We start from the raw sequence: 27,732 nt of genomic DNA, 5'->3' as shown, positions 1-27,732 counted from the left end.
GGCGGGGGGCGCGCAGGCGGGTGGGCGGGGCGGCAGGGGCGGGGTCGGGAGGGGAGGGAATGTCTGGGGCCCGCGCGCGCTCGCGGCGTCCAGCCGAGTTCTGCCGCTGCCGGTCGTGGGAACCGCGCGCGGAGTGGCGGGGACGCGCTCGGGGGTTGGGGGGGCGGCCAGAGCGCGGGGTCCGGGTCTGGGAGCCAGCGCCGCGGGGCTGCGGATGCACGGCAACCCGCCGGCTGAGTGGGATTCGGGAACGCTGGGTTCCGCGCGGTCCAGCGTCGCTGTTCCTCTGCGTGCATCTCCCGAGCCGGAGGTGAGCCTTGGGATTTCGAAGCGCGGTCCTTGGCAGCGAGGGCTCTGCGCTCCAGGGGTCTCTTGTCCCTGGGGTCTCCGGGCCGCAGACTGGGGACAGTTCCTCCCGGGAGCCGTGTCTAGGAAAGGGTGGGGGATTTCAGGCACCAGGGGAAAGGACGGCGCGCTCTGCGCCCCTCCTGGTACCTGCGGCGCGTCTGCTGGCCGGGGTGGCACCCAGAGAGAGGTCCGTGCCCCTGTGCCTCCCCGGGGTCTTCCGGCCGGGGTGGGTATCAGCGGGTCGCAGGCCTCTGCACCGCCGCGCTCGCGCGCTGGTTCGGACGCGGCCAAAGTTCGCTTCCCGGGTCCAGTCGGTTCTCTTGCCCCCGCAGGTGCCGCCTGTCCTTGTCCCGCTGCTGCAGCCGCCGGACATGGAGCCCCCAGTCCAGATCTTCCGCGGTGAGCCGGGCCCCACCTGCTCCCCGAGCACCTGCCTGCCCCCCAACGGCAGCGGCTGGTTCCCGGGCTGGGCAGAGCCGGACGGTAACGGCAGCGCGGGCTCGGAGGACGTGCTGCTGGAGCCGGCTCACATCTCCCCGGTCATCCTGGTCGTCATCACGGCCGTCTACTCCGTGGTGTTCGTCGTGGGCTTGGTGGGCAACTCGCTGGTCATGTTCGTGATCATCCGGTGAGCGCGGGATCCCGGCGCTACAGTGGCCGCAGCCGGAGGGAGGGTAGGGCTGGTCACCGGGACGCGCGGAGGGACGCCAGCCGGGTAGTGGGGACCCCATTCCGTCCGGGCTCCGGAGAGGTTCAGGGGGCGGCCTCTTCGAAGTGAGATTTCCTGGGAGACATTTTGCTGTGGGACTGCGAGGTTCGCACAGGACGAATCCAAGAGACCAGAGGTGACTTGAAGGTTTAAGAGTGACCCTCCCCTGCGCCCCAAATCCCTGCAGAAGGCCCTTCGGATGGAGATAATGGGGTGTCCCTGCAAGAGACAAAGTCAGTGTCTCTTGGGAAGTAAACTAGTCCAACTGCCTGGCCTTTTGCCTGATTGCCTGCACCAGTTTGGAGCACTTTGTTTTGCCCTTGCAAATATTTCTTTAGATAAAATTCATGCCCACTCAATGCCCTGAGGAGAATTCAGGATTTCCTGTGACTCATCAGAATGGTGTTATGGTTTATGAAGCAAATCCAGTATACTGTTTAGGTATCCACATGTGAGCCTTGTAGTACTGACATGCCATCTTATTTGTTTAGAATGCCAGTCACTTTGGTACCTAAACCATCTAGTATTTGTCTCCTACAGTATGGGTGCTGGAGGCTTCCATGCTTTTTATCTCCCACCATGGGAACTAGACCTTTCTTTTTATTGTTCTTTTGTGGGCCTATTGAAGTCAGCTTCCAATAATAAATACCTAAATATCTGCATATATGCTAATTTTCTAGAAAGTGAAGTGATTTGTATTTTGGCCTTTCATAACAAAGGAAACAAGAAAAAAAACAGAAATCCTACCATTGTCTGGATACCCTTTGAGAAATTTCCCTTTCTGGGAGACTTCATGGTTTTCAGCTGCACATTTGAGAGTGAATACGAAGATGAGACATTCCTGTGTATAAAGGAAGAATGCAAGTCACTCTGCTTAGAGGCACAGAAAGGATGAAGAACTTTTTTTTTTTAATCTTTAGTTTTGAAACATGCTCTTTATTTATTGTGAACTTTAAAGACAATATCTGCAGTAGCATGAATCTTTCAAATACCTGTTTCCTTTCTCTCTCTCTCTCTGACTTGGGAATGTCACCACTTTTATCCTCATCTGTGCTACAGAACTGAAAACCATCTTTTAAGCCTCCAAATACATATTATAAAGCTCTTTTCACCTACAATTAGTGTCTCTAGCTTGGTGACCTTGCTTTCCACAATTGCTTATTGCCTTCCACTGGGCTTCTATCAGTGATGAGTACAGGCTACAGAAGTAATATTTTACAAGCAAAGTGTTCTTCCAAATCATTAGTAATTGCAGGGCTACTCTCCCATTAGAAAGAAGATTATAGTAACCAAGAGAAATGAAAGAACAGCTGTACTCTAAACTATAATTAAAATTTCTAGGAGATCTTTGCTACAGAGGCCATTGTTTTATAATAAAACATTGTTACAGAGAAAGGGGATGCCAGGAGGAAACCCACTCTGTTCCTGCTCCATCATACTTGAGTGCTTGAGTGAAACAGATACATCTTACTGTCACTTGAAAGAGAACTTGGAGTTTTGAGTTTTAGAGGGCTTTTTAAGTTGCTCTACAACTCTTTGTATAGCCCTGCAGTCTAGGATTAAAAAGAATAAAGAATCCTAAAATATGTGAAAAGATAACTCCATGGGGGAGCATTAGACATGTCAGAAAGAAAGAAGAATCACTGTAGATTGACTAGAATTTTCAAGATAAGTACAAAAAAATATAAGTATAAGCTAAATATGTCTATCTCAAAGACATCCAAGACTAAAGTTTGTGAAAAGGGGATAAATTCAGCTAAAAATACAAAAAGAGTTATAGAGTTCATGTAATAATATTATGCATCTGCCCACTACATTTGATAGTAAATGAGGAGTGAAGAGTTCTATTATCATCTTGGAAAGCCAAATATCGAAACAATAGTTGGCTTAAATCTATAGCAAAGAGCATTAAGAAGCGTTTAGAATTTGTTTAGACTGATACAGGGCCAGAGAACTGAAAAATAAAACCTCAGAAGAAAACTTGATGGATGGGTTTATTTTGCTAAGGAGAAAAAAGGACTAAAGGTTGGAGCCAGGCATCAGACACTGTGTGCTCATCAGAACTCAGAGCAGAACAAGAGGGTGGAGTTCAAGTGCGGCTTTTGTGATTGACTTGGCTGAGCAGTGTCACTTGAAAAGATGGAGGATCACTTTTGAAAAGGATGTTATTTTAAAATATTGAACATGCCAAAGGGTCCTGGTTGAGTCACCTAGGAAATCACCCTAGAGATGGAATTTAGATGCTTGGATGGTAGGGCAGGCGCAGGTCTGGATGGCCATCTCAAACCTGGGAGGACGTGAGGGTTGTGGAAGAAGCATCGACTGCCTGTAGACCTGCCTTACCAATGGCTTTTCTCCCTTCAGCACCTGGAATGTCATCCAGTATCTTCTGAAGATCATCTAATGTTTCAAGGATTTTCCTCCTTTAATGTGTAGCAACTACTATAGTTGCTCAGTGTTAGGGTTCTGTAACCTTTCACTGTGAACACCTTAAAATTTAAGCACTGCAGCCTCCCTCTCTCCAGGTATAGGAGTTTGTGGTCCTGGCTCAGGAAGGTCTTACCTCAGCCCTTGATTCATGTTCTTGGGTCCCACCAACACCTTGGGGTGCCCATGATGATCCTCAGGGTCCTAACCCCGTGTTCTCTTCACCTCTCCTGTGCAGGTCACCTGCAGTGAGTGCTATGATGCCCACCCAGCCCACGCCTGGGACATTGCCAGGCAGCCCCACCTCTGATACCTTATATTCCGTTTCCCACCCTAACCACAACTTCCAACACATATGGCTGTCTCCTCTCTTGGTGAAAACAATTAACATTTAATGAACACCTAATATATGCCAGGCTGGTAAAGCTGCGTGGTGGTTGGTGGTTTAGTTGCTAAGTTGTGTCCAACTCTTATGACCCCATGGACAGACTCCTCTGTCCATGGGATTCTCCAGGCAAGAATACTGGAGTGGGTTGTCATTTCCTTCTCCAAGGGATCTTCCCGACCCAGGGATCGAACCTGCATTTCTTGTGTCTCCTGCTTTGGCAGGAGGATTCTTTACCACTGGAGCCATCTGGAAAGCCCATGGGTATGTTTCCCCTTACCCATTTAACAGATTATGTTCCCTTAGCTAACGTCCTTTCTTCCTCCTATCTGTCTTGGGTAAACCTCTTGGAGGAATAACCCCTGCCCATCGCTTTGGTGTCGTCCATCTGTTCCTCAATCAGGGCACTTGAGTTTCCTCCCTGATGCTCCTCTCTCGGACGTATAGGTCTCACATCCCAGGTGATGTCTCAGGCTGGCTGTCCCTTAAAGTCCATGGGGATTCAGCATGCTGGACCAATCTCACCTTCTTCTTGACTTCCTTCCACACACACTGGGTTTCTCGTCAGTCTCCATCACAGGCTCCTTTTCCCTGATGTGTCCTAAATAATTGTCTTTTCCTGAGACTTCTTAGCTTTCTTTGCACTCTCTTCATGTTAGTCAGGATTCAGCCAGAAAAGCAGAACCAGTAGGGGATATGTGTGTGTGGAGGGGTTTACTACAAAGACTTGGCTTAGGTGTTTGTGGGGCTGGCCAGTCAGGTCTGTATCCCTGAGGATAGGTGTCAGGAGAGGCAGAACGCACTTCTAAGGTAAATCTCTTCTTTCTCAGGGAAGCTGTATGCCCTGTAGTTAAGACCCTTCGACTAATTAGATCAGGCCCACCCAGGTACTCTAGGATCATCTCCTTTGTTTAAGATCAACTGATAACGGACTTTAACCACATCTACAAAACACCTTCAGAGTAGCATCTTGGTGAGTGTTTGAGTATTTGAAGACTGTGGCCTGGCCAAGATGGCTCATCAAACTGACCATCACTCTTGATGGTATTATCCATTCTTGTGGCTAGAACTGTCAGGGAAATTCTGAACTGTCCTAAACCTGTGTATCTCTCTTCCACTTATTCGTCCCTACTTCAGACTCATCTGCCCTCCCTCCTTCTGGATGGTTCTATAGGATTGTCTTGTAGGTTTCTCAGATTTCTAGTGAATCTGCCTTGCTAAGGCTGTCATAACAAGGACCTCAGACGGAGTGGCTTAAACAACAAAATTGTGTTCTCTGCTTGCAGTTCTAGAGGCTGGTAGTCCAAGATCAAGGTGGTGGCAGGTTTGGTTCCTCCTGAGTGTCCCTGCTTGCAGGTGACTGCCTTTTCACCATGTCCTCATGTGGTCATCCTTCTGTGTGGACATTCCTACTCTCTGTATCTTTATTTCTTCTTATAAGGACACTTGTCAAGTTGAATCAGTCAGTTTAGTCGCTCAGTCATGTCCGACTCTTTGCAACCCCATGAATCGCAGAATGCCAGGCCTTCCTGTCCATCACCAACTCCCAGAGTTCACTTAGACTCACGTCCATCGAGTCCGTGATACCATCCAGCCATCTAATCCTCTGTCATCCCCTTCTCCTCCTGCCCTCAATCCCTCCCAGCATCAGAGTCTTTTCCAATGAGTCAATTCTTTGCAAGAGGTGGCCAAAGTACTGGAATTTCAGCTTTAGCATCATTCCTTCCAAAGACATCCCAGGGCTGATCTCCTTCAGAATAGACTGGTTGGATCTCCTTGCAGTCCAAGGGACTCTCAAGAGTCTTCTCCAACACCACAGTTCAAAAGCATCAATTCTTCGGTGCTCAGCTTTCTTCATAGTCCAACTCTCACAACCATACGTGACCACAGGAAAAACCATAGCCTTGACTAGACGGACCTTAGTCGGCAAAGTAATGTCTCTGCTTTTCAATATTCTATCTAGGTTGGTCACAACTTTTCTTCCAAAGAATAAGCGTCTTTTAATTTCATGGCTGCAGTCACCATCTGCAGTGATTTTGGAGCCCCAAAAAATAAAATCTGACACTGTTTCCTCTGTTTCCCCATCTATTTCCCATGAAGTGATGGGACTGGGTGCCATGATCTTTGTTTTCTGAATGTTGAGCTTTAAGGCAACTTTTTCACTCTCCTCTTTCACTTTCATCAAGGGGCTTTTTAGTTTCTCTTCACTTTCTGCTATAAGGGTGGTGTCATCTGCATATCTGAGGTTATTGATATTTCTCCCGGCAGTCTTGATTTCAGCTTGTGCTTCTTCCAGCCCAGTGTTTCTCATGATGTATTCTGCATAGAAGTTAAATAAGCAGGGTGACAATATACAGCCTTGACGTACTCCTTTTCCTATTTGGAAGCAGTCTGTTGTTCCATGTCCAGTTCTAACTGTTGCTTCCTGACCTGCATATAGGTTTCTCAAGAGGCAGGTCAGGTGCTCTGGTATTCCCATCTCCTTTGGAATTTTCCACAGTTTATTGTGACCCACACAGTCAAAGGCTTTGACATAGTCAATAAAGCAGAAATAGATATTTTTCTGGAACTCTTTTGCTTTTTCCATGATCCAGAGGATGTTGGCAATTTGATCTCTGATTCCTCTGCCTTTTCTAAAACCATCTTGAACATCTGGAAGTTCATGGTTCATGTATAGCTGAAGCCTAGCTTAGAGAATTTTGAGCATTACTTTACTAGCATGTGAGATGAGTGCAATTGTGCGGTAGTTTGAGCATTCTTTGGCATTGCCTTTCCTTGGGATTGGAATGAAAACTGACCTTTTCCAGTCCTGTGGCCACTGCTGAGTTTTCCAAATTTGCTGGCATTTTGAGTGCAGCACTTTCACAGCATCATCTTTCAGGATTTGAAATAGCTCCACTGGAATTCCATCACCTCCACTAGCTTTGTTCGTAGTGATGCTTTCTAAGACCCACTTGACTTCACATTCCAGGATGTCTGGCTCTAGGTGAGTGATCACACCAACGTGATTATCTGGGTCATGAAGATCTTTTTTGTACAGTTCTTCTGTGTATTCTTGCCACCTCTTCTTAATATCTTCTGCTTCTCTCCATACCATTTCTGTCCTTTATTGAGCCCATCTTTGCGTGAAATGTTCCCTTGGTGTCTCTAATTTTCTTGAAGAGATCTCTAGTCTTTCCCATTCTGTTCTTTTCCTCTATTTCTTTGCATTGATCACTGAGGAAGGCTTACTTATCTCTCCTTGCTATTCTTTGGAACTCTGCATTCAGATGCTTGTATCTTTTCTTTTCTCGTTTGCTTTTTACTTCTCTTCTTTTCACAGCTATTTGCAAGGCCTCCTCAGACAGCCATTTCTCTTTTTTGCATTTCTTCTCCATGGGGATGGTCTTGATCCCTGTTTCCTGTACAATGTCATGAACCTCATTCCATAGTTCATCAGGCACTCTATCTATCAGATCTAGGCCCTTAAATCTATTTCTCACTCCTACTGTATAATCATAAGGGATTTGATTTAGGTCATACCTGAATGGTCTAGTGGTTTTCCCTACTTTCTTCAATTTAAGTCTGAATTTGGCAATAAGGAGTTCATGATCTGAGCCACAATCAGCTCCTGGTCTTGTTTTTGTTGACTGTATAGAGCTTCTCCATCTTTGGCTGCAAAGAATATAATCAGTCTGATTTCGGTGTTGACCATTTGGTGATGTCCATGTGTAGGGTCTTCTCTTGTGTTGTTGGAAGAGGGTGTTTGCTATGACCAGTGCATTTTCTTGGCAAAACTCTATTAGTCTTTGCCCTGCTTCATTCCACATTCCAAGGCTAAATTTGCCTGTTACTCCAGGTGTTTCTTGACTTCCTACTTTTGCATTCCAGTCCCCTATAATGAAAAGGACATCTTTTTTGGGTGTTAGTTCTAAAAGGTGTTGTAGGTCTTCATAGAACCGTTCAACTTCAGCTTCTTCAGAGTTACTGGTTGGAGCATAGACTTGGATTACTGTGGCATTGAATGGTTTGCCTTGGAAACGACCCCATTTAACCTTAATTTTACCTCATTTCATCTCTTTGTTCTCAGTCCCGTCTGTCATGTGCAACTCTTTTTGACTGTATGAACTGTAGCCTGCCAGGCTCCTCTGTCTATGGGATTTTCCAGGCAAGAATACTGAAGAGGGTATTTTTGTTTGTTTGTTTAAAGAAAAGCTTTACTCTTATAAAGGTATGTTTCTTTTTAAGTTAAATGTAAGGATAGTGTTAGTCACTCAGTCATGTCTGACTCTTTCTGACCCCATGGACTCTTTGCCAGCCCATGGCCTGCTAGGCTCCTCTGTCTATGGAATTCTCCAGGCAAGAATACTAGAGTGGATTGCCATTCCCTTCTCCAGAAAATATAAGGATAATCAAGGAAAAATTATTAGAAAAAATTACAGGAATCAGAAAATTATTTGGTCCTTGATCTTATAAGTTGTGCCTTTTCTTATTAGTTTTCATTAATTCTTTGCTATCACGATAAAGACACAATAAAGGGATCAGTCTTCTGGTGACTTTGTCTCACTCGTAGAAGACTTTGGCTTCCCTGTAATTCAGCCTGGGCAGTGTTGGAATATCCCCAAAGGGGTAACTTTGGGAGCCGACTTAGATCATGTCACCTGATGAAATGTAGGGAGATGTGAGAGGAAAGCAGAGGTGTGTAGTCGTCATTAACTACTCACTGCTTCCTGTTCAACTGCAGGCTTACCTTAGGCTTTGATTAGAAAAAAATGAGCATGTTGTAATTTATCCTGATCCTCTCTTGGAATCAGTGCTCAACATTTCCTTTAAAGCAAGCATAGGAAAAATAATTTCAGAAATTATTTTCAGAGGAGCCTATCTTGAATGTCCCAAAGTAATTTTAGTGTTTGACAAGCTCTTAAAAGAGAAATTGGCCTCACTGCCACTGTTTACATGGATTAGCTAAATGAGATTATTTTCTTCCATGTGGGACATGTGGTCCCAGAAGCCCAAATCTTCATGGAGCTATTTCAGAGATCAGAGACTGCATGATTGCTTGAAAAGGAAGGAAAGAGGAAAGGAAAAATGAGGGGAGGGAGGGAGAAAGAAAGAAAGGGAAAGGAAAAAAAAAACAGGAAAAAATAAAAAGAAAGAGAAAAACAAGCAACGTGGTTATCAGGTACAGAGCTCCTAAGATTTAACAGACTCAGGCAAAGTTGTAGTCTTCAAAATCACTTTTGGATGCTGTTGCTGACACAGTTTTTTTGGCATCTGTCTTAGTTATTTTTAGGAGGGACTGACTTCTCGCTGGGAACTGGCAGCTTCTATCCATTTTCTGCCCAGCGATGTCTTTAGGTAGCAGGCAGCATCTTCATGAGAACTGGGAAGTTGGCATCTCCTTCTCCCTAGATTAACCTGTGAAGTTGCTCAGTCGTGTCCGACTTTTTGCGACTCCATGGACTGTAGCCTACCAGGCTCCTCTGTCCATGTAATTTTCCAGGCAAGAATACTGGAGTGGGTTGCCATTTCCTTCTCCAGGAGATCTTCCAACCCAGGGATTGAACCTGGGTCTCCTGCATTGTAGGCAGACGCTTTACCGTCTGAGCCACCAGGGAAGTCCATGATTAACCTGTGGAGACACTCAATTGTTGCTGCCCTGCTCCATGGGAGAAGTGCCTCTGTGCTCAGCTAAAAACCTAAAATCGTATGTCTGCAAGATTTCCTTTCTAAGATTTGGCTTCTGTGTTTCAGAGGTAGAAGGTTTTACAGGCTTTATAAAATACCTAGTTAACAAACGATGGTTTCAGAATAACACTCATGTATTCCTCAACAGAAAATCAGCCAGTGTCTTTTGTTTCTCTCTCTCTTTGTTTGGAATGCTGGCTTATATCTTAAATAAGGAAGACTTGCATGAGAAGAATGGAATTTAGGAGTGGGGATAATGTTGTAAAAGGCTTATGCGTTTTTATTTAACTCACTCCACTGACCAAGCAAGTCAGAATTTAAATGAAAAATGAGAAAAACATAAAACATGTGGATGAATTGAGATACCCCAAAGGAACTGATCTGAGGTTGAGCAGGGAAGCCTTCAGACTAAGCATGGCTGGAGTTACATGCCTTTAGAGATAGGCTGTAACAATCAGAGTGATCGTCCGAGATTCTGTTGAATATTAATTCTTTTGAGCACAACTCCAAACTCTGCTTTGCTGTGTTGCTTTCCACCTAATGCAGGGGTTCTTCCTTCCCACAGAAGACAGAGCAGGAGAGTGACCTTGTTGCCTCTGGGTGGCGCCCTGTGGCTCACCTTAGCTAGGTCAGTTTTCTGTATAAAAATGGGAAAATAATTCCAGAAGTCTACATACGTCTAGGTATCCAGAGAGTTATACGCTGGGAAACACTGCATCAGTCATTTGAGATTCGTATTAATAGTTTTCTACCTGCTGCTGTTGTTTAGTTGCTAAGTCGTGTCCCACTCTTTGAGACCCCATGGGCTAGAGTCCACCAGGCTCCTCTGTCCATGGGCTTTCACAGGCAAGTGTACTGGAGTGGGTTGCTGTGTCCTTCGTGATAAACACTCACCCTGTGTGCACTTCTGGACACACTGGACAGTACCTCCTGGGGAACAGGGCTGTGACTCCGGGGAGGGGAGCACTTGCTGGGGCCTGGGCTAAGGCAGGGAATGCACTGCTTCCACACTGCTTCCTCCCCTGCCCCACAGCACCCTCAAGGACAGCCCACCAGGACCTGAGGAGGTATCTGTCTGCCTTCTGACTGCACCTCACTGCCAGCCTGGTACCTGCAGTCCCAGGAGTTGGGGCTGGGCTACAGCCCGTTCCTTCTCTGTTCTCCTCAGAGCTTTTGCTCAGCTTGTGGTACAGTTTTAAGGGCCTGATACCTACATGAATACGACGCCTTTAGAATACCATCAATTGAGGCTATTTCAAAGTCAGATCATTGAGAAACAGCAGCTCGATCCCCCCCCACCTTTTTTTTTGAAATCACAAGCTACTGCCCTTTAGTAAAGAACCATAATTTCAGTAGTAAACAATCTAAAAGGATGTTTAGCCAATTCATTGAAATGAACTGGAAATATCTGGATAATTTAATGAAGCAAACTTATTATATTTTTTTAAAAAAGTTCCCCTGAGAATTTGCATCGATACAGCTGTCATGTCTGGCTATTTTACTTTTTCAAATTTTGTTTATTTATTTAGCCAGGTCACATGGCATATGGGATCTTGGTTCTTTGTCCAGGGATTGAACCCACGCCTGCTGCATTGGAAGCACAGAGTCTTAACTACTGGACCACCACGGAAGTCCCCAATGTCTGGTTATTTTAAACATAAAATCTAGAGTGCTGTGTATCTGGAAAACATGCCCAAGAGGATGAATACGTCATTCAGAGAAAAGATGCTGAAGCCCACCCTCACTGTGCTGTTCTCCCACCACTGGTTAAAGAGGGGTGCCTCCTCCCTGGGCCTGCAAAGCCTCCCCTTCCTGAGTTTGGTGTTCAGGCCTTGCGTCTCTTGGTCCAGCCCCAGCTTGTGGGGTAGCGGCCAGCTGCCCGTGGGGCAGGTTACACTGATGTTTTCACCAGATCAGCATTTGTTCAGGTGCTTTCTGATGGCGATTAGGTATTTGCTGTATTAAATGAGTCTCTTCAGATAATTGGCCAGTAGGGTGTTTGCTTTTTTGTGATGTTGAAGCTGAGATTCTGTGTCTACTCAGAAGGCTCACATTTTTCTTTTCCCATGGTCTCTCGAATTTGAGGAGATCACTCACTTCCTCTTCACTGAGTTCCCTCTCCTGCAAACCACGGGCATTGCTCGTGGACAAGCTGAAACACCGTCATCTGCGTGATGGCCTTTGTCTACCGAGGGGTCACATGCTGTATTTTATGTTGATACTCCCTTCTGGCTCAGGCCCTCCCTCCTCATGTCAGATGCTTCCTGCCCTTGCAAGGTACAGTTACCCACCCTTACCAGAATGCCTTTCAATCTTTAGCTGCTGGAAGGAGTGGAATTCCGAGTATCCTGTCATTTCTCTGGTACAATTTCTGACTCCTTAAGAAACTTTGGAATATGGCCCTGAATTCCTTTACCTATTAGAGATTAGATTCTCCTCCTGCCCTCGATCTTTCCCAGCGTCAGTGTCTTTTCCAATGAGTCAGTTCTTCCCATCAGGTAGTCTATTCTTCTACTTTGTGTTACAATCTTGACTCAATTAATTTAGAAGATCCTGGGGGCAGGATCTGTGTAAACTTGTTTTTCAGTCGCCTCAGTATCCAGGATGCTGCTGGGTATGGAGTAGGCGCTGAGACTTGGTGTTGAAATGATGAGAAGATGCGGCTGAGGGTGGGAGCATGAGCCGACTAAAGACATAGAGAGGATGTCAGCCTGGTGGACAAGGGCAGGGACGAGCCACAAAATACTGAAATCCACAAACCTGAGAACGTGTCTGTGTTTAAAGATATATGGTGATTAGCCATCAAGATTAGGGGTTTATTATGCTGCACCAAAGCTAAAAAGCAGCTCCTGATTTAAAAAGCCTCATTTAAATTTAAGGAAAAACACTGGAGCAGCACACCTCAATAGTAAGGGATAGTAATGCTCCAAGAATGAAGTCTCACTTGGATTGTCTGCACCGGGCAGGTGCAGGGCAGGACAGAAGCCGTGAGCCTGCGGTGTCACAAGGTCAGTTTCTCCTGTGAGAGCCATGGTCTCCTAACATCTCTGCCTGGTGATAGGTTCTGAGTCAGTTTCTCCTGCGAGAGCCTTGCTCTCCTAGAATCTCTACTTGGTGACGTTGGTTCCTGAGAGCTCCACAGATTCCTTTGTTCCCCTCGATATCACACCAGCTGTGATAGGGCTGCCAGTTTAGAAGCCACTCAACAAATCTCTCTTGATGAGGACCATGCTAGGAAGATCTTGAGTTCTGTGTGATGGGGAGATTCTAAGCTCCTGGGGACACCATCCATGACCTTGCCCTGTGCTGACTTCCTCATGCCTGGCACTCTGGGCTCCCTCCTGATCCTCTTCCTGGCCTGCTTCCCGCATCCCACCGTTGTTTCCAGGTTTGTGACACTGGCGAGTTTAGCGGGTACAGCCTACACACTTTGCTCTCTTAATGCCACACGCTCCTGCAGCGTGTACACCAAAAAGTGCGGCCGCCCGCTGCCAACCCACCCCCAGCTGCTCCACACAAGCCAAGAATTCCCGCTCACACAGTGCCATTTTACTTGAAAGACTTGTGAGTCTTTGTCAGGCAGCATGGATGAAATGGAAAGTGATTTCCTATCTGATCCTGGTGAGAAAGCTTACTCGTTTATTTCCACCAGCAGACAGATAATAATTGAAATAACACATGCTGTTCTGTTTTGGTTCAATGCAAACAATACCCATACCCAGGGGCTCAACCAGTTTGTCTTTGAGGTTGGGGGAAGGTCTTAAAATCCTGTGTTCACTGGATCCAGTCCAGTGGAGCACATAAAAGACTTAATATATATTCCTTGTACTCATAATCTGTTGTTAATACTTGTACCTGTTGTGAGTTCTCCTTTTCAGGGTTGTAGGCTTGTAAGGACATGTCTTCCAGAGCCCTGGAGTGGGGGCTGAGACCGGCTGCCCCCTCCTTGTCCTCCCACAGAGCCCCTCCCTCTCTGACACTAGAAAAATCAATTTACTCTCCTGAGTCTACTTTCTTCAGCCATGTTAGGGAAAAGGCGTACTTCCCCTGGGCAACTCGAAGAGCAGTTGTTGTGAAAATCCAATAGGATATGTGGAAGTAAAAATACTGAGTGGGTTTTGTAAGTTATGAAGTGCTGCAGAGATGCCAGAATGTGGGCATGAGCTCAAATCCCTGGGTCTGAGTTCCTGCAGTGCCTCTTCTAACCATGCGACTCTTGAGACATTTAAAACCTCCTGCAGTTCTCAGTGCCTCGTTTCTAGAGTGAGGATGCTGGTACCCACCACGCAGAGTCACTTTCAGGACTGAGTGGGATACGGCATGTGGAGCGCACAGCAGAGTGTGACATAGGGAGTGTTCGGAGACAAACGGTTATTACGATTACTATCAGGAGCACGATCCACCCCATGTTCAGATATCGGATGTCGGCAGATGCAAGGGTCTCAATGGCAGGGGCTGCCAGCATCTCCCTCCATCCCTGGAAGACACCTCTGGCCCTCGGGCTGTAACAGAGAGCCCCCACAGGGAGTGTATGGGCAGAGCTTGTTTCTTGGGGAGCACCAACTTCTGCTGCAATTAGTTTAATTGCGATATAGATGTCTTTGTTGCAGGTAGTCATCTGTCTCATTCTGAGATCTGATGACAGGGTTTGAACTTTTTGAAAGTTCAAGCCTTAAGCAATTTCACACATCTAATAAAAATATTTTTGAAAAGCTCAGGGCAAGTTATCATCCAGTATTTTTTGATTACCTAAAAGACACATATGCTGTTTTATTGTAACTCATGTGTCTTTCCATTCATGGTGTGCTAGCACGTAAGGCTGCAGGCTTCATTTTTACTTTTATCTTTCCTATTCAAGCTGAAATGGGTAAATACCACCAGAGGTGTTAACTACAAACTGTGTTCCCTTCCTCTTCCTCTGGTAACTGGTAGTTTCCACCCATATTAGAGCAGGGAGAGGAACTGGAAGCCTGCGATAAATTCCAGACAAAATCCAGATCAGGTGCCTTCCCTTGGTTATCTCAGGACTGCTCTGAGATAATAAGTTTCCCATTCCAGGGTGGGGAAACTGAAACTCAGGGTTTTTAGTGACCTCTCCAAAGTCTGTCTGTTGGAGGGAAAATTAAGGACTAGAACCCAGGTCCACCTAAATGTGTAAGGCAGAGAACATCAGCCTAACTTCCTAAAGATAGAGGAGAATATCACGTTACAAAACATTAGAGCAGAAGTCACAGGTGTTGCTGGCTCAAGTCTTTGCTAGTATTAGGGATTGAAAGAGTAAGAGGCTGGGTTGTAAGCTGCATTTTTCAAACATAAAACCATATTTTCAAGAAGACAGTATTTGAACAGATAATGTTCCCTAGTGGCTCACATGGTAAAGAATCTGCCTGCCATGCAGGAGACCTGGGTTCAATCCCTGGGTTGGGAAGATTCCGTGGAGAAGGGAATGGCATCCTACTCCAGTGTTCTGCCTCGAGAATCCCATGGACAGAGGAGCCTGGTGGGCTACAGTCCATGGGGTTGCAAAGAGTCAGACACGACTGAGCGACAAACACACCCTCCTACACTATTCATAGGACTATAAATGGGTGTAACCACTGTGAATAATGGTACAGCTTTTCCTTAAAAATTAGAGCTACCATATGATCCCGCAATCTCACTCCTGGGCAGATATCTGGAGAAAACTCTAATTTGAAGAGATACATGTACCTCAGTGTTCATAGTAGCACTGTTTATAATAGGTAAGACATAGAAGCAACCTAAATGTCCACTGACAGATGAATGGATAAAGAAGAAGTGGTTTATATAAATATTACTCAGGCATTAAAAAAAAGATAGGACAGACACAATGATCAACACATACCACTGATAATACTTTATAGTCCAAGCAGAAGTCATTTTCTGTAATCAGCTCCTTACAAATAACCTTCGATTAAACTCAGGGCCCTAGTATGGAAAAAAGTCTGGCTCCTTGAAGATACATGGGACATGGTTGAATTAATTGTGATTAGGTCCACAACCCTGAGGTGTGTAGAAAATCATTTCCCTGTGGATTTCCTCACCATACCTTAGCATCTGGCTTCAGAAAACCTGCTGAGGTAGTCTCGAACATTTCCTGCCCTATAGATCCCCGAGGAAGCATTCTCTAAGTAAAACAATCTTATTAATTCAGTTTTAGTAGAAGAGGCAATTGTTCTAAACTTCATGTGAAAATGGAAAGTAATTTGGGCTTAAAAGCCATCTTTCTGACTTATTTTGAAATTTTCTGTTCCCTCAGTTGGAAGATGAAACAAATTGTGTGCTTTATAAACCTCCCAAGATGAAAGTGAAAGGAACAGATTCATTTCTCACATACCATACCAGATTATGTTTCATACTATATTGTGTATAAGAGAACTCAGCCTGTTTTTTGTTTTTTTTACATAACATATTTTAAATTAAAAGGTGTGGGTCACTGGTTAAAAAAATCTACACTTAGTTGTGCTATAGTCATTGAAATGGAATTATTTAAAAAATAAAAAACCATTTAGATTTTCAAAAGACATAATTACAATGACTGATTTCTCAAAGTAACCTTAAGGAAAAGTTGGGTATGTTTTATCTTTGTTTTACACAGTGAAAAAAAAATGCATTAAAAAATAATGAAAGCCAAGCAATCTTGTGTAGGATTAAAATGTTAGTCACAAAATAAAGACCTATATGACACACAAGTTTGTTGACAAGATCTGTGTGTGCATTTATCCATTTGTCTATCTATTCTCGTTTCTTTTGTTGTCGTTGTTTTTAGTTGCTAAGTCATTTCCAACTCTTTGTGACCCCAAGGACTGTAGCCTGCCAGACTCTTGTGTCCATGAGGTTTCACAGGCAAGAATACTGGAGTGGGTTGCCATTTCCTCCCCCAGGGGTTCTTCCTGACCCAGGGATTGAACTTACATCTCCTGCATTGGCAGGCAGATTCTTTACCACTGAGCCACCAGGGAAGCCTACTTGTTTCTTGTGCTGTTGTTCAGTCCCTAAGTCATGTCCGATTCTTTGCGACCCCATGCACTGCAGTATACCAAGCTTCCCTGTCCTTCACTATCTCCCAGAGTTTGCACAAACGCATGTCAATTGAGTCAGTGATTATCCAACTCATTTCTTTACCCTTTTACAATTAAATAGATTTTGGAACAAAGCACTAGAATAAAAGCTTAAAAAAGTTGGAAATATTTGCCCATTTTTCTACTGCCTCTAATGTCTGGATGATAAATACATAAAGAATAAGTGGATGAAACATTCAGTAATCCAGAGAAACGTTTACCTCATGATTATGGGATGAAGATGGAAAGAAATGATCTTGTTTCTTGTCTCTTAGATACACAAAGATGAAGACAGCAACCAACATCTATATCTTCAACCTGGCTTTGGCAGATGCACTGGTGACCACAACTATGCCCTTCCAGAGCACGGTCTATCTGATGAACTCCTGGCCCTTTGGGGATGTGCTGTGCAAGGTGGTCATCTCCATCGACTATTACAACATGTTCACAAGCATCTTCACCTTGACCATGATGAGTGTGGACCGTTACATCGCCGTGTGCCACCCTGTCAAGGCTCTTGACTTCCGCACACCCCTGAAGGCGAAGATCATCAACATCTGTATTTGGATCCTGTCTTCATCTGTTGGCATCTCTGCCATAGTCCTTGGAGGAACCAAAGTTAGGGAAGGTAAGGATGGCTGTTTCCATTAAAAAAATAAGACTCTGTTCATAAAATAAAAAAATCATTGGAGTATAGCTTTATTTAAAAAATTATTGAAGTGTGGTGTAGTTTCAGGTGTACAGAAATGTGATTCAGCTACATTATTTCATTTTTAGAATGTAGCTTCTAGTTATACAAACGCTTAATCAGTAGGAGTCAGACACGACTGAGTGACTTCACTTTCACTTTTCACTTTCATGCATTGGAGAAGGAAATGGCAACCCACTCCAGTGTTCTTGCCTGGAGGATCCCAGGGATGGGAGCCTGGTGGGCTGCCGTCTGTGGGGTCACACAGAGTCAGACATGACTGAAGCGACTTAGCAGCAGCAGGACTCATGTATAGAAGAAAAGCCAAAAGCCAACAGAAATGTAATGCCTAAATTCATGGAAAATGAGAAAGGAAACAATTTGCATTCCTTCCTTTGTCTAACACAAGATGCGATGATAATGTGGCCAGAACACAGACACCATCCTATCCCCTACTTAGAAAGTGCTTATGGAGCCTGGAGGGGTGAGGACAAAGTAAGGAACCACAGGCATGTGGATTTTTAAAATACAATTTTGTCGCATCCTGGCAATTCTAAGATAGACTTTGCTCCTCTTTTTCCTCCCTAAAAAGGGTCCTAAGTCATTAAAGTCATAGGCTGCCTCTTCACTCTTTTTTCTAAGGGGTTAATTTCCATGGCAACTTTATTTGGTGGTGGTTGTTCAGTCATTAAGTCATGTTCACCTCTTTTGCGACCCCATGGACTGCAGCGTGTCAGGCACCTCTGTCCATGGAATTCTCCAGGCAAGAGTATTGGAATGGGTTGCTATTTCTTTCTGCAGGGGATCTTCCCAACCCAGGAATCAAATCCATGTCTCCTGCATTGGCAGGCAGGTTCTTTACCACTGAGCCCACAGGGAAGCCTTCTTCTGAAGGTAAGTCATTCAAAATCAGGGTCACAATGGATGATAGTACAGATGAGCAAAGCCATCAAACTTTGGACTCATTGCTTCTCACCCCATGCAGACAGGACTTGATGCTTTCTCTGTATTTCCAGGACAGTGCTTCTGACTCTGGGATGCATGTTAGAATCACCTGGAAGTTTACCTTTAGAAAAGCTCTGCTGCCTGGGTCCCTCTCTGGAGGGTTCAGTCTAATTGATCCAAGGCACAGTCTGGGTGTCAAGAATTTTAAGATTTCCCCAGATGACTCTGACCTACAGCCAAGGCGAGAACTTCTGCTCTAGGAATTTAGCTTTACTAGTGAAAGATAAAGCTATGAAAATATGTTTGTTTTGATATAAATTCACTGGGGTGAGGGGAGCTATTTATTGCTTTCAGTTCAGTCCAATTCAGTCGCTCAGTCGTGTCCGACTCTTTGCTACCCATGAATCGCAGCACGCCAGGCCTCCCTGTCCATCATCAACTCCTTGAGTTCACTCAGACTCACATCCATCGAGTCGATGATGCCATCCAGCCATCTCATCCTCGGTCATCCCCTTTTCCTCCTGCCCCAATCCCTCCCAGCATCAGAGTCTTTTCCAATGAGTCAACTCTTAGCATGAGGTGGCCAAAATATTGGACTTTCAGCTTTAGCATCATTCCTTCCAAAGAACTCCCAGGGCTGATCTCCTTCAGAATGGACTGGTTGGATCTCCTTGCAGTCCAAGGGACTCTCAAGAGTCTTCAACACCACAGTTCAAAAGCATCAATTCTTTGGTGCTCAGCCTTCTTCACAGTCCAACTCTCACATCCATACATGACCACAGGAAAAACCATAGCCTTGAATAGACAGACCTTTGTTGGCAAAGTAATGTCTCTGCTTTTGAATATGCTATCTAGGTTGGTCATAACTTTCCTTCCAAGGAGTAAGCATCTTTTAATTTCATGGCTGCAATCACCATCTGCAGTGGTTTTGGAGCCCCCAAAAATAAAGTCTGACACTGTTTCCACTGTTTCCCCATCTATTTGCCATGAAGTGATGGGACCAGATGCCATGATCTTCATTTTCTGACTGTTGAGCTTTAAGCCAACTTTTTCATTCTCCTCTTTCACTTTCATTAAGAGGCTTTTTAGTTCCTCTTCACTTTCTGCCATAAGGGTGGTGTCATCTGCATATCTGAGGTTATTAATATTTCTCCCAGCAATCTTGATTCCAGCTTGTGCTCTTCCAGCCCAGCGTTTCTCATGATGTACTCTACATATAAGGTAAATAAGCAGGGTGACAATATACAGCCTTGATGTACTCCTTTTCCTATTTGGAACCAGTCTGTTGTTCCATGTCCAGTAGCAGGTGTCTAAATGGTCCAGGTTATGAGAGAGGTTCATGATACCTGTGAGTACAGATAAGCAGAGACTTTCCAGGTCGTAGTGAAAAGGCAGATGCTAAAACCATAGCTTCTCCTGCATGGTACACATTTTTAAATGAAGCATAATCTTTTTTCTTTTAAAATGAATTTACAATGTAAATACCACAGATGTTAAGCTATCAGTACACACAGGCAAAGTCGTATCTGACTCTTTGTGACCCCATGGACTGTAGCCCACCAGGCTCCTCTGTCCATGGAATTCTCTAGGCAAGAATACTGGAGTAGGTTGCCATTCCCTTCTCCAGGGAATCTTCCCGATCCGGGGATCAAACCCAGGATCTCCTGCGTTGCAAGCAGATTCTTTACTACCTGAGCCACCAAGAATGCCCTTTCACACAAAGGCAAAGGAACCACAGTGGACCCCTAAAACCTGTAAAATCCTTCTCCTGTTCCTTTAATGCAAGATATAAAGACGTTTCCTATCTAACATCTCTTTCCTGTTGAAGGAAATCTGATAGATTTTCCCGTCAAAACCTATTATTCTTTCTAAAGTTCAAGCTGGTTGGCTCCCCATTAAGTATAAAAGTGATTTGTTCAGACAAAAATGAAGTTAGAGCTCAGATGTCAGATATACATTTGTTTACCTAGCTCTGTTAAAGCATATTTTAAACCATTCTGCATAGTATGTCAGGTTATAGGCTGCTCTTGTATCATTTCTTGAATACATTTCTAAATTCTTGTTATGATTAAGGCACTATTGCAGTCACTGCTGGATTATACAAGGATAACAACAATCACATAGAACAAAGGAGCAGAACTGAAGAGTTTTAAAACCCCACATAAGAGTTATATCCCTTCCTTTGCCAATCAGTAGCTGAGAAAGGTTAAGGTCCTATGTAACCATCTGTGAGCTTATCTAAAAAACTGTAATCTAGACATATGGGCAATACAAGAAAGGAGAGTTAATCCTGTTATGGTATAGGTTCAACCTAAACTCAAGGACAGCACTGGTAAAAATTACAGCTGCGATAATTTGATAAATTTTAAGAAATGCCAAGCTTTACTAGAGAAGAACTTTAAAATATGATTAATTCCACTAATTACATCACAATATTATTAATTTAATTACTGCTGCTGCTTCTGCTGCTAAGTCGCTTCAGTCGTGTCCGACTCTGTGTGACCCCATAGATGGCAGCCCACTAGGCTCCTCTGTCACTGGGATTCTCCAGGCAAGAACACTGGAATGGGTTGCCATTTCCTTCTCCAATGCATGAAAGTGAAAAGTGAAAGTGAAGTCACTCAGTCGTGCCCGACTCTTAGCGACCCCATGGACTGCAGCCTACCAGGCTCCTCCATCCATGGGATTTTCCAGGCAAGAGTACTATTTAGTATTAATTAATTAATATGATTAATGGATATGAATTTGGGCAAACTCTGGGAGACAATGGAGGACAATGGAGGACAGAGGTGTGCTGCAGTCCACGAGGTTGCAGAGAGTCGAGCATGACTTAGCAACTGAACAACAGCAACAACAATTACACATAGGATTTTGCTTCTTCATGCACACAACACATGAAATAAAATTGCAGGAAACTTTTCTGAGCCTTAGGGGTTGGTGTGTAATAACTTAGGTTCAAAAGGAGATGCTCCATGAATGTGAGAAGACTGGGGTTAATAATAAAAGAAGAGAGATGGTTTTTCCCAGGGCAAATAAAGAATTGATTTTTACATTTCACATTATACCTGTTGACTTAACCACTACTCCTGTAATTGTTGTCAGAAAATGACATTCTCGAGGAACTGGGTTTCAATTAGGGTTTTGAAAGGAAATAAAGATAGATGCGGGTTTTCCTGGAAGGAGTTGCTGTGGATGAACGTGTGCAGATGTGATGGGAGAAAAGAGGCACCAGTGTCAGCAGAGGATAAATAAGTTTGTGCAGCAAAGAGGAGGAAGTGAGAGAAAACTAGTGTTGTAGGAGGGCTCCATCCTTTCTATGAGTCTTTTATTTTGTAAAGCACACTTGATTATGTGATGAGAGACTGTCTGCAGACCCGCTAGCCTGCTCACTGTGGCGTGCTGCATCTCATGTGTGTCCAGATCCATGGCAGACCGAGAAGAGTCCTTTAGGCCGTCTCCATGCTCTTGAGGCAGAGCTGACTGGCATTGGTGGTTCACAGAGTCACGTTCGTGGAGAAAGCTCACTGAAGGGAGCCAGGTGTCAGTGCAGTAGAACACAGCCACCTGGACAGGAAGTCTCAACCAATGCATCTTAAATGCTTGGCTGCATCCATCTGGCACTTGACTTTTCTCGTAAGGAGGCTTTTCTTTAGCCCCAATCTCTGTATCTGTTATTGGTCTATTCAGATCAATGTCTGTGTCTTCAGATTCAGTCTGGTCGGTTGTATGTTTCTAGAAGTTTATCTGTTTCTTCTGAGTTGTTCAGTTTGTTGGCATATAATTGTTTACTGTCACCTTCTGTGATCCTTTGCATTTCTGTGTTATCAGTTGTAATGTCTCCTCTTTCACTTATGTTAATAATTTTACTTATTTGAGTCTTCTCTCCTTTTTTCTTAGTGTAGCTGAGGTTTTGTTATTTTTATCTTTAAAAAAAGCAGCTGTTTTCTATTGTTTTCCTGGTCTCTATTTATTATTTCTGATTCATTCTTTCTCATTTCTTTCCTTCTACTAACTTTGGGCTTAGTTTGTTCTTTTTCTAGTTCCTTCCTGTGTAAAGTTAGGTTCTTTATTTGAGATCTTACTTTTTTCTTCATGTAGCTGTTTATCATTATAAACTTCTCTCTGAGAACTGCTTTTGCTACATCCCATCAGTTTTGGTATATTGTATTTCTTTTTCATTCATCTCAAGCAATGTTTTATTTCCCTTTTGATTTCTGTGTCCACTCCTAGGTTTTTAAGACTGTATTGTTTAATTTCTACATATTTATGAATTTTCCATTTTTTTCCCTGTCATTGGTATCTATTTTCATGTGGTCAGAAAAAATACTTAATATGATTTTGAGCTTCTTAATTTGTTAAGACTTGCTCCATGTCCTAACATATGATGTGTGTGTATATACATATATATATATATATACATATATATACTGTAGACTATTTCATGCACATTTAAGAAGAATTTGTCTTCTGCTGCTCTTGAGTGAAATGTTTTGTGGATGTCTGTTAAGTTCATTTTATTTTTAATTTTTTCAGATCTGCCATTTCTTTATTGATTTTCTATCTGGATTATTTGCCTGTTGTTGAAAGTGTGGTATTGTATTCCTCTACAATTACTGTGTTTCTATCTATGTCTCCCTTTAGTTCTGTGTGTATATACTTTGTATATTTGGGTATTCCAATGTTGGGTGCCTTGTTCAGTCACTAAATCACTGCTTAAATGATTTAAATCATTAAACATTTTTGAGTTCCTACTGCATGCAAGAGAAAGCTAATCCTCAGAGTTAAAAGATGTCCCCAGATTAAACATCAGCCCTTATGTTGCCTTGATTATCTTATCAGATTACTCTTCCATAATGACTACTGCACTGAGTCCATATTTTCAAGGATTTCCATGTGGTATTCATTTGTTTATTTAACAATTTATTCTCCTCAAACACCATATGTTCCTGCTTCCTTGTGTGGCAGGAATTGAATATTATTCAAGGCAGACTGGGTCCCTACCCTAAGATAGTTTACATTCTGGATAGAGAGAAAAACATTGGGAAAGGCAACATATTATTACAAAGAGCTACTGTCTGCTTTCTCTCTGGCTTCTGTCTTTGAATAATGATAAAAAATACAATGAGTATAGTATGCTGCTGCTACTGCTAAGTCGCTTCAGTCGAGTCCGACTCTGTGCGACCCCATAGATGGCAGCCCAACCAGCTGCCTCTGTCCCTGGGATTTTCCAGGCAAGAATACTGGAGTGGGTTGCCATTTCCTTCTCCAGTGTATAGTTTAGAGGGAGAATATAAATTTCAGAGAAGAGGACTATTCAAATGGAGCTGCCTCTGTATAAATGTCTCTTTACAATTTTATTTACTAATTTTTGGCTGTGCTGGGTCTTCATTGCTATGTGGGCTTCTGTCTGGTTGTGGCAAGCAGGGGCCATTCTCTAGATGCTGTGCACAGGCTTCTCTTTGTGGTGGTTTCTTTTGTTGCTGAGCACAGGCTCTAGGGCAAGGAGTCTTTAGTAGCTGCAGCTCCTGGGCTCTAGAGCACAGGCTAAGTAGCTGTGGCGCACAGGCTTAGTTGCTCTGCAGCATGTGGGATCTTCCCGGATTGGGGACTGAACCCATCTCTCCTGTATTGGCAGGTGGATTCTTTACCATCCAGCCACCATGGAAACTCTGTATAAATGTCTTTAAAGTGACATTCAAGCTGAAGTCAACCACAAGAAAGACACTGTTGGAATACACAGAATTTAAGCAGGAAAGAAAAAAGAAACTTCAAAGAAGCCAGATTGCAATGTGCCATCCTAAAAAGTTGTTAAATAAATACATTTTGAACTATGATAATAGTGGTGAATTTTTTAAAAGGTGATTTTAACTGTTCTTATTCCCGTAAATACTAAAGCAAAGACTAAGTGAGATGCTTGTTTGTTTCTTTTAGTCTTCCTAGTAATAGTATTTAGGACAGGAGCTTTTTAGGGAATCAAAAATTATAAGTTAACCTGGGAGTTTTCATTTACTATTGGAAGGTTTGATCTGGTATTTAGTTGATAAAGATGTCTCTGAAATAGTCATCTTCATTAATTGGCTGCCGTGATTATATTCTTTGTGTTTTAAAGCATGTCTAATTGATATTCCAAGATAGATTTTGTTTTACAAAGGGATATATGATTCAGTTCAGTTCAGTCGCTCAGTCGTGTCCGACTCTTTGCGACCCCATGAATTGCACACGCCTGTCATTCACCAACTCCTGGAGTTCACTCAGACTCACATCCATCGAGTCAGTGATGCCATCCAGCCATCTCATCCTCTGTCGTCCCCTTCTCCTCCTGCCCCCAATCCCTCCCAGCATCAGAGTCTCTTCCAATGAGTCAACTCTTCCCATGAGGTGGCCAAAGTACTGGAGTATCAGCTTTAGCATCATTCCTTCCAAAGAAATCCCAGGGCTGATCTCCTTCAGAATGGATTGGTTGGATCTCCTTGCAGTCCAAGGGACTCTCAAGAATCTTCTCCAACACCACAGTTCAAAAGCATCAATTCTTCAGCGCTCAGCCTTCTTCACAGTCCAACTCTAACATCCACACATGACCACAGGAAAAACCATAGCCTTGATGAGACGGACCTTAGTCGGCAAAGTAATGTCTCTGCTTTTGAATATGCTATCTAGGTTAGTCATAACTTTCCTTCCAAGGAGTAAGCGTCTTTTAATTTCATGGCTGCAATCACCATCTGCAGTGATTTTGGAGCCCCAAAAAATAAAGTCTGACACTGTTTCCACTGTTTCCCCATCTATTTGCCATGAAGTGATGGGACCAGATGCCATGATCTTTGTTTTCTGAATGTTGAGCTTTAAGGCAACTTTTTCACTCTCCACTTTCACTTTCATCAAGAGGCTTTTTAGTTTGTCTTCACTTTCTGCCATAAGGATGGTGTCATCTGCATATCTGAGGTTATTGATATTTCTCCCAGCAGTCTTGATTCCAGCTTGTGTTTCTTCCAGTCCAGCGTTTCTCATGATGTACTCTGCATAGAAGTTAAATAAGCAGGGTGACAATATACAGCCTTGACATACTCCTTTTCCTATTTGGAAGCAGTCTGTTGTTCCATGTCCAGTTCTAACTATTGCTTCCTGACCTGCATACACGTTTCTCAAGAGGCAGGTTAGGTGGTCTGGTATTCCCATCTCTTTCAGAATTTTCCACAGTTTATTGTGTTCCACACAGTCAAAGGCTTTGGCATAGTCAATAAAGCAGAAACAGATGTTTTTCTGGAACTCTCTTGCTTTTTCCACGATCCAGCAGATGTTGGCAATTTGATCTCTGGTTCCTCTGCCTTTTCTAAAACCAGCTTGAACGTCTGGAAGTTCATGGTTCACGTATTGCTGAAGCCTGGCTTGGAGAATTTTGAGCATTACTTTACTATATATGATTAGGAGCACATTAAGATGTTTTAGAAAACATGATTAATAGAGCTGTTTCACTGCTTGAAAAATATCCTTGTGCTATTTTTGAAGTAGATTTTCCAATGTCAGAAGACACGTTTTCATTATAAAAAACTACAGCTTAGTATCATTCATTGTTTCTTTATCTGTAAAGAAGAATCAGGGCAAAAAGAATTTAGCCTGCTCTGGGCTCACTGGCTAGAGCTTGGGGAGGGTGGGTGGCCTCTGGGAAAATATTATAAAAGGAACTTGTCCTGAGTCTCTGCTCTTTCTAATATGGTCACTCCAAAGAGAATGCTGTCCAGCAAAGAACAGCAGAGCAAACTAAAGTCATTTGCTAAGTAATCATATATTTGTTTTCCCTGTTACATAGTCACTGTTGGCAAAAGTAAAAAATGTGTCTGATTCGTGAATTTCCTTGAAGATGATAATACTGACTCTCTTCTTCCTCCTCCCCTTTCTTCTGTTTCCTTTCCTCTCCTTTCCTCCTCCTCCTCTTTCTTCTTCAAAAGTTTCCTCTCATGTTTCAGCAATGCTTTCAATCACAATGACCACCACTGGTTCTATTAAATCACAGCAGCTGGGTGGTATTTAGACAAATTTTGTTTACATGCTTATGGACCTACATAGTGATTTCCTGTAAACCACTTAAGGTTTTTCTGGCAAGTTGGCTTTTGTTAAGTCGAATGGCTGGTTTTGCAATATTTTATCATTTATTGCAGATAGGAGAAGGAAATGGCAATCCACTCCAGTATTCTTTCTTGGAGAATCTCATGGGGGCTACAGCCTCGTGGGCTACAGTCCATGGGTCGCAAGAGTCCAACACGACTTAGTGACTAAACTACCACTAGCTTTTATTGCCAGAGCCTTAGATCTGGGAGAATTGTTAATACATGGGTATGCAAGTTAAGTACTCCTGCGGTAAATTAACAGTGTAGCTCTCCTGAAAATAGTCGGCATCAAACCAGCCTCCACAACTAGATAATTCGTACTGCTGGATAATCTTATTTACTCTATAGCAGTGTGTTTGTTACCAGTGAATGGTAACCTTTCTGACTTCATTGTTCTTTGTGTGAAAAAAAGGATGGTTAATACACACGGCCCTCATTCCTAGCTTGGTGATCAGCTTCAGGTAATATCACCTCGCCATAATTGGACCTTTGTAATGAAAGGTATTGAAATCCACATTTGAAACCCTTGGCTAACGGATTTCCCTTTTGTGGCTTTGTCCGCTCCTGCAGACATGGAAGTCATCGAATGCTCCCTACAGTTCCCGGATGACGACTACTCCTGGTGGGACCTGTTCATGAAGGTCTGTGTCTTCGTCTTCGCCTTCGTCATCCCCGTCCTCATTATCATTGTCTGCTACACCCTCATGATCCTGCGCTTAAAGAGCGTCCGCCTCCTCTCCGGCTCGCGAGAGAAAGACCGCAACCTGCGGCGGATCACCAGGCTCGTGCTGGTGGTGGTGGCGGTCTTCGTCGTCTGCTGGACCCCCATCCACATTTTCATCCTCGTGGAGGCCCTGGGGAGCACCGCCCACAGCACGGCTGCCCTCTCCAGCTACTATTTCTGCATCGCCCTGGGTTACACCAACAGCAGCCTGAACCCCATTCTCTACGCCTTCCTTGACGAAAACTTCAAGCGGTGTTTCCGGGACTTCTGCTTTCCCATCAAGATGAGGATGGAGCGCCAGAGCACAAGCAGGGTCAGAAATACCGTTCAGGATCCTGCCTATGTGAGGGAGGTTGATGGGGTAAATAAACCAGTATGACTAGTCGTGGAGATGTCCTCTTATAGTCCTCCGGGTAGAGAAGAGTTCAATGATCTAGGATTAACTCAGATTACTACCGCAGTCTGAGATGGAAAGGGAGAAATTTTAACAAACTTTTAGAAATCTTGTGGTTCTGAGATCGCAAGATGCAGGCTGTGTTAGCGACTCAGGTCGGTGGAAACATCAGGGCCCTGGGGATGGAGCACAGGAGATCAGAGCGAGCAGATGCAGCCCCTTCTAGGGCAGAGAAGCGGTGCTGACTCCCAGTTCCTTTGATGA

General features: G+C 43.8%; 1 protein-coding gene across 1 annotated transcript; it reads left to right on the top strand.

Moving 5' to 3' along the window:
* Nucleotides 1-719: 719 nt before the first annotated feature.
* Nucleotides 720-27,453, top strand: OPRK1 (opioid receptor kappa 1). Its single transcript, XM_068983720.1, has 3 exons — nt 720-976; nt 16,891-17,243; nt 26,921-27,453. Exons 1-3 carry the CDS (start codon nt 720-722, stop codon nt 27,451-27,453), a joined length of 1,143 nt encoding a protein of 380 aa, XP_068839821.1.
* The last annotated feature ends 279 nt before the right edge of the window (nt 27,454-27,732 follow it).

This window comes from Capricornis sumatraensis, chromosome 11, assembly GCF_032405125.1.
Source record: "Capricornis sumatraensis isolate serow.1 chromosome 11, serow.2, whole genome shotgun sequence".
Classification (NCBI taxonomy): Eukaryota; Metazoa; Chordata; class Mammalia; order Artiodactyla; family Bovidae; genus Capricornis; species Capricornis sumatraensis.
The sequence above is the reverse complement of the archived record's forward strand: the minus strand, read 5'-3'. Positions and strand labels throughout refer to the sequence as shown.

What these genes read in the sequence shown, in the direction of transcription:
- OPRK1 (XM_068983720.1), top strand. Translation starts at nt 720, where the DNA reads ATGGAGCCCCCAGTCCAGATCTTCCGCGGTGAGCCGGGCCCCACCTGC. An exon ending in GTCATGTTCGTGATCATCCG is followed by an intron (nt 977 to 16,890) that starts GTGAGCGCGGGA and finishes CTTGTCTCTTAG; the next exon opens with ATACACAAAGATGAAGACAG. An exon ending in AGGAACCAAAGTTAGGGAAG is followed by an intron (nt 17,244 to 26,920) that starts GTAAGGATGGCT and finishes CCGCTCCTGCAG; the next exon opens with ACATGGAAGTCATCGAATGC.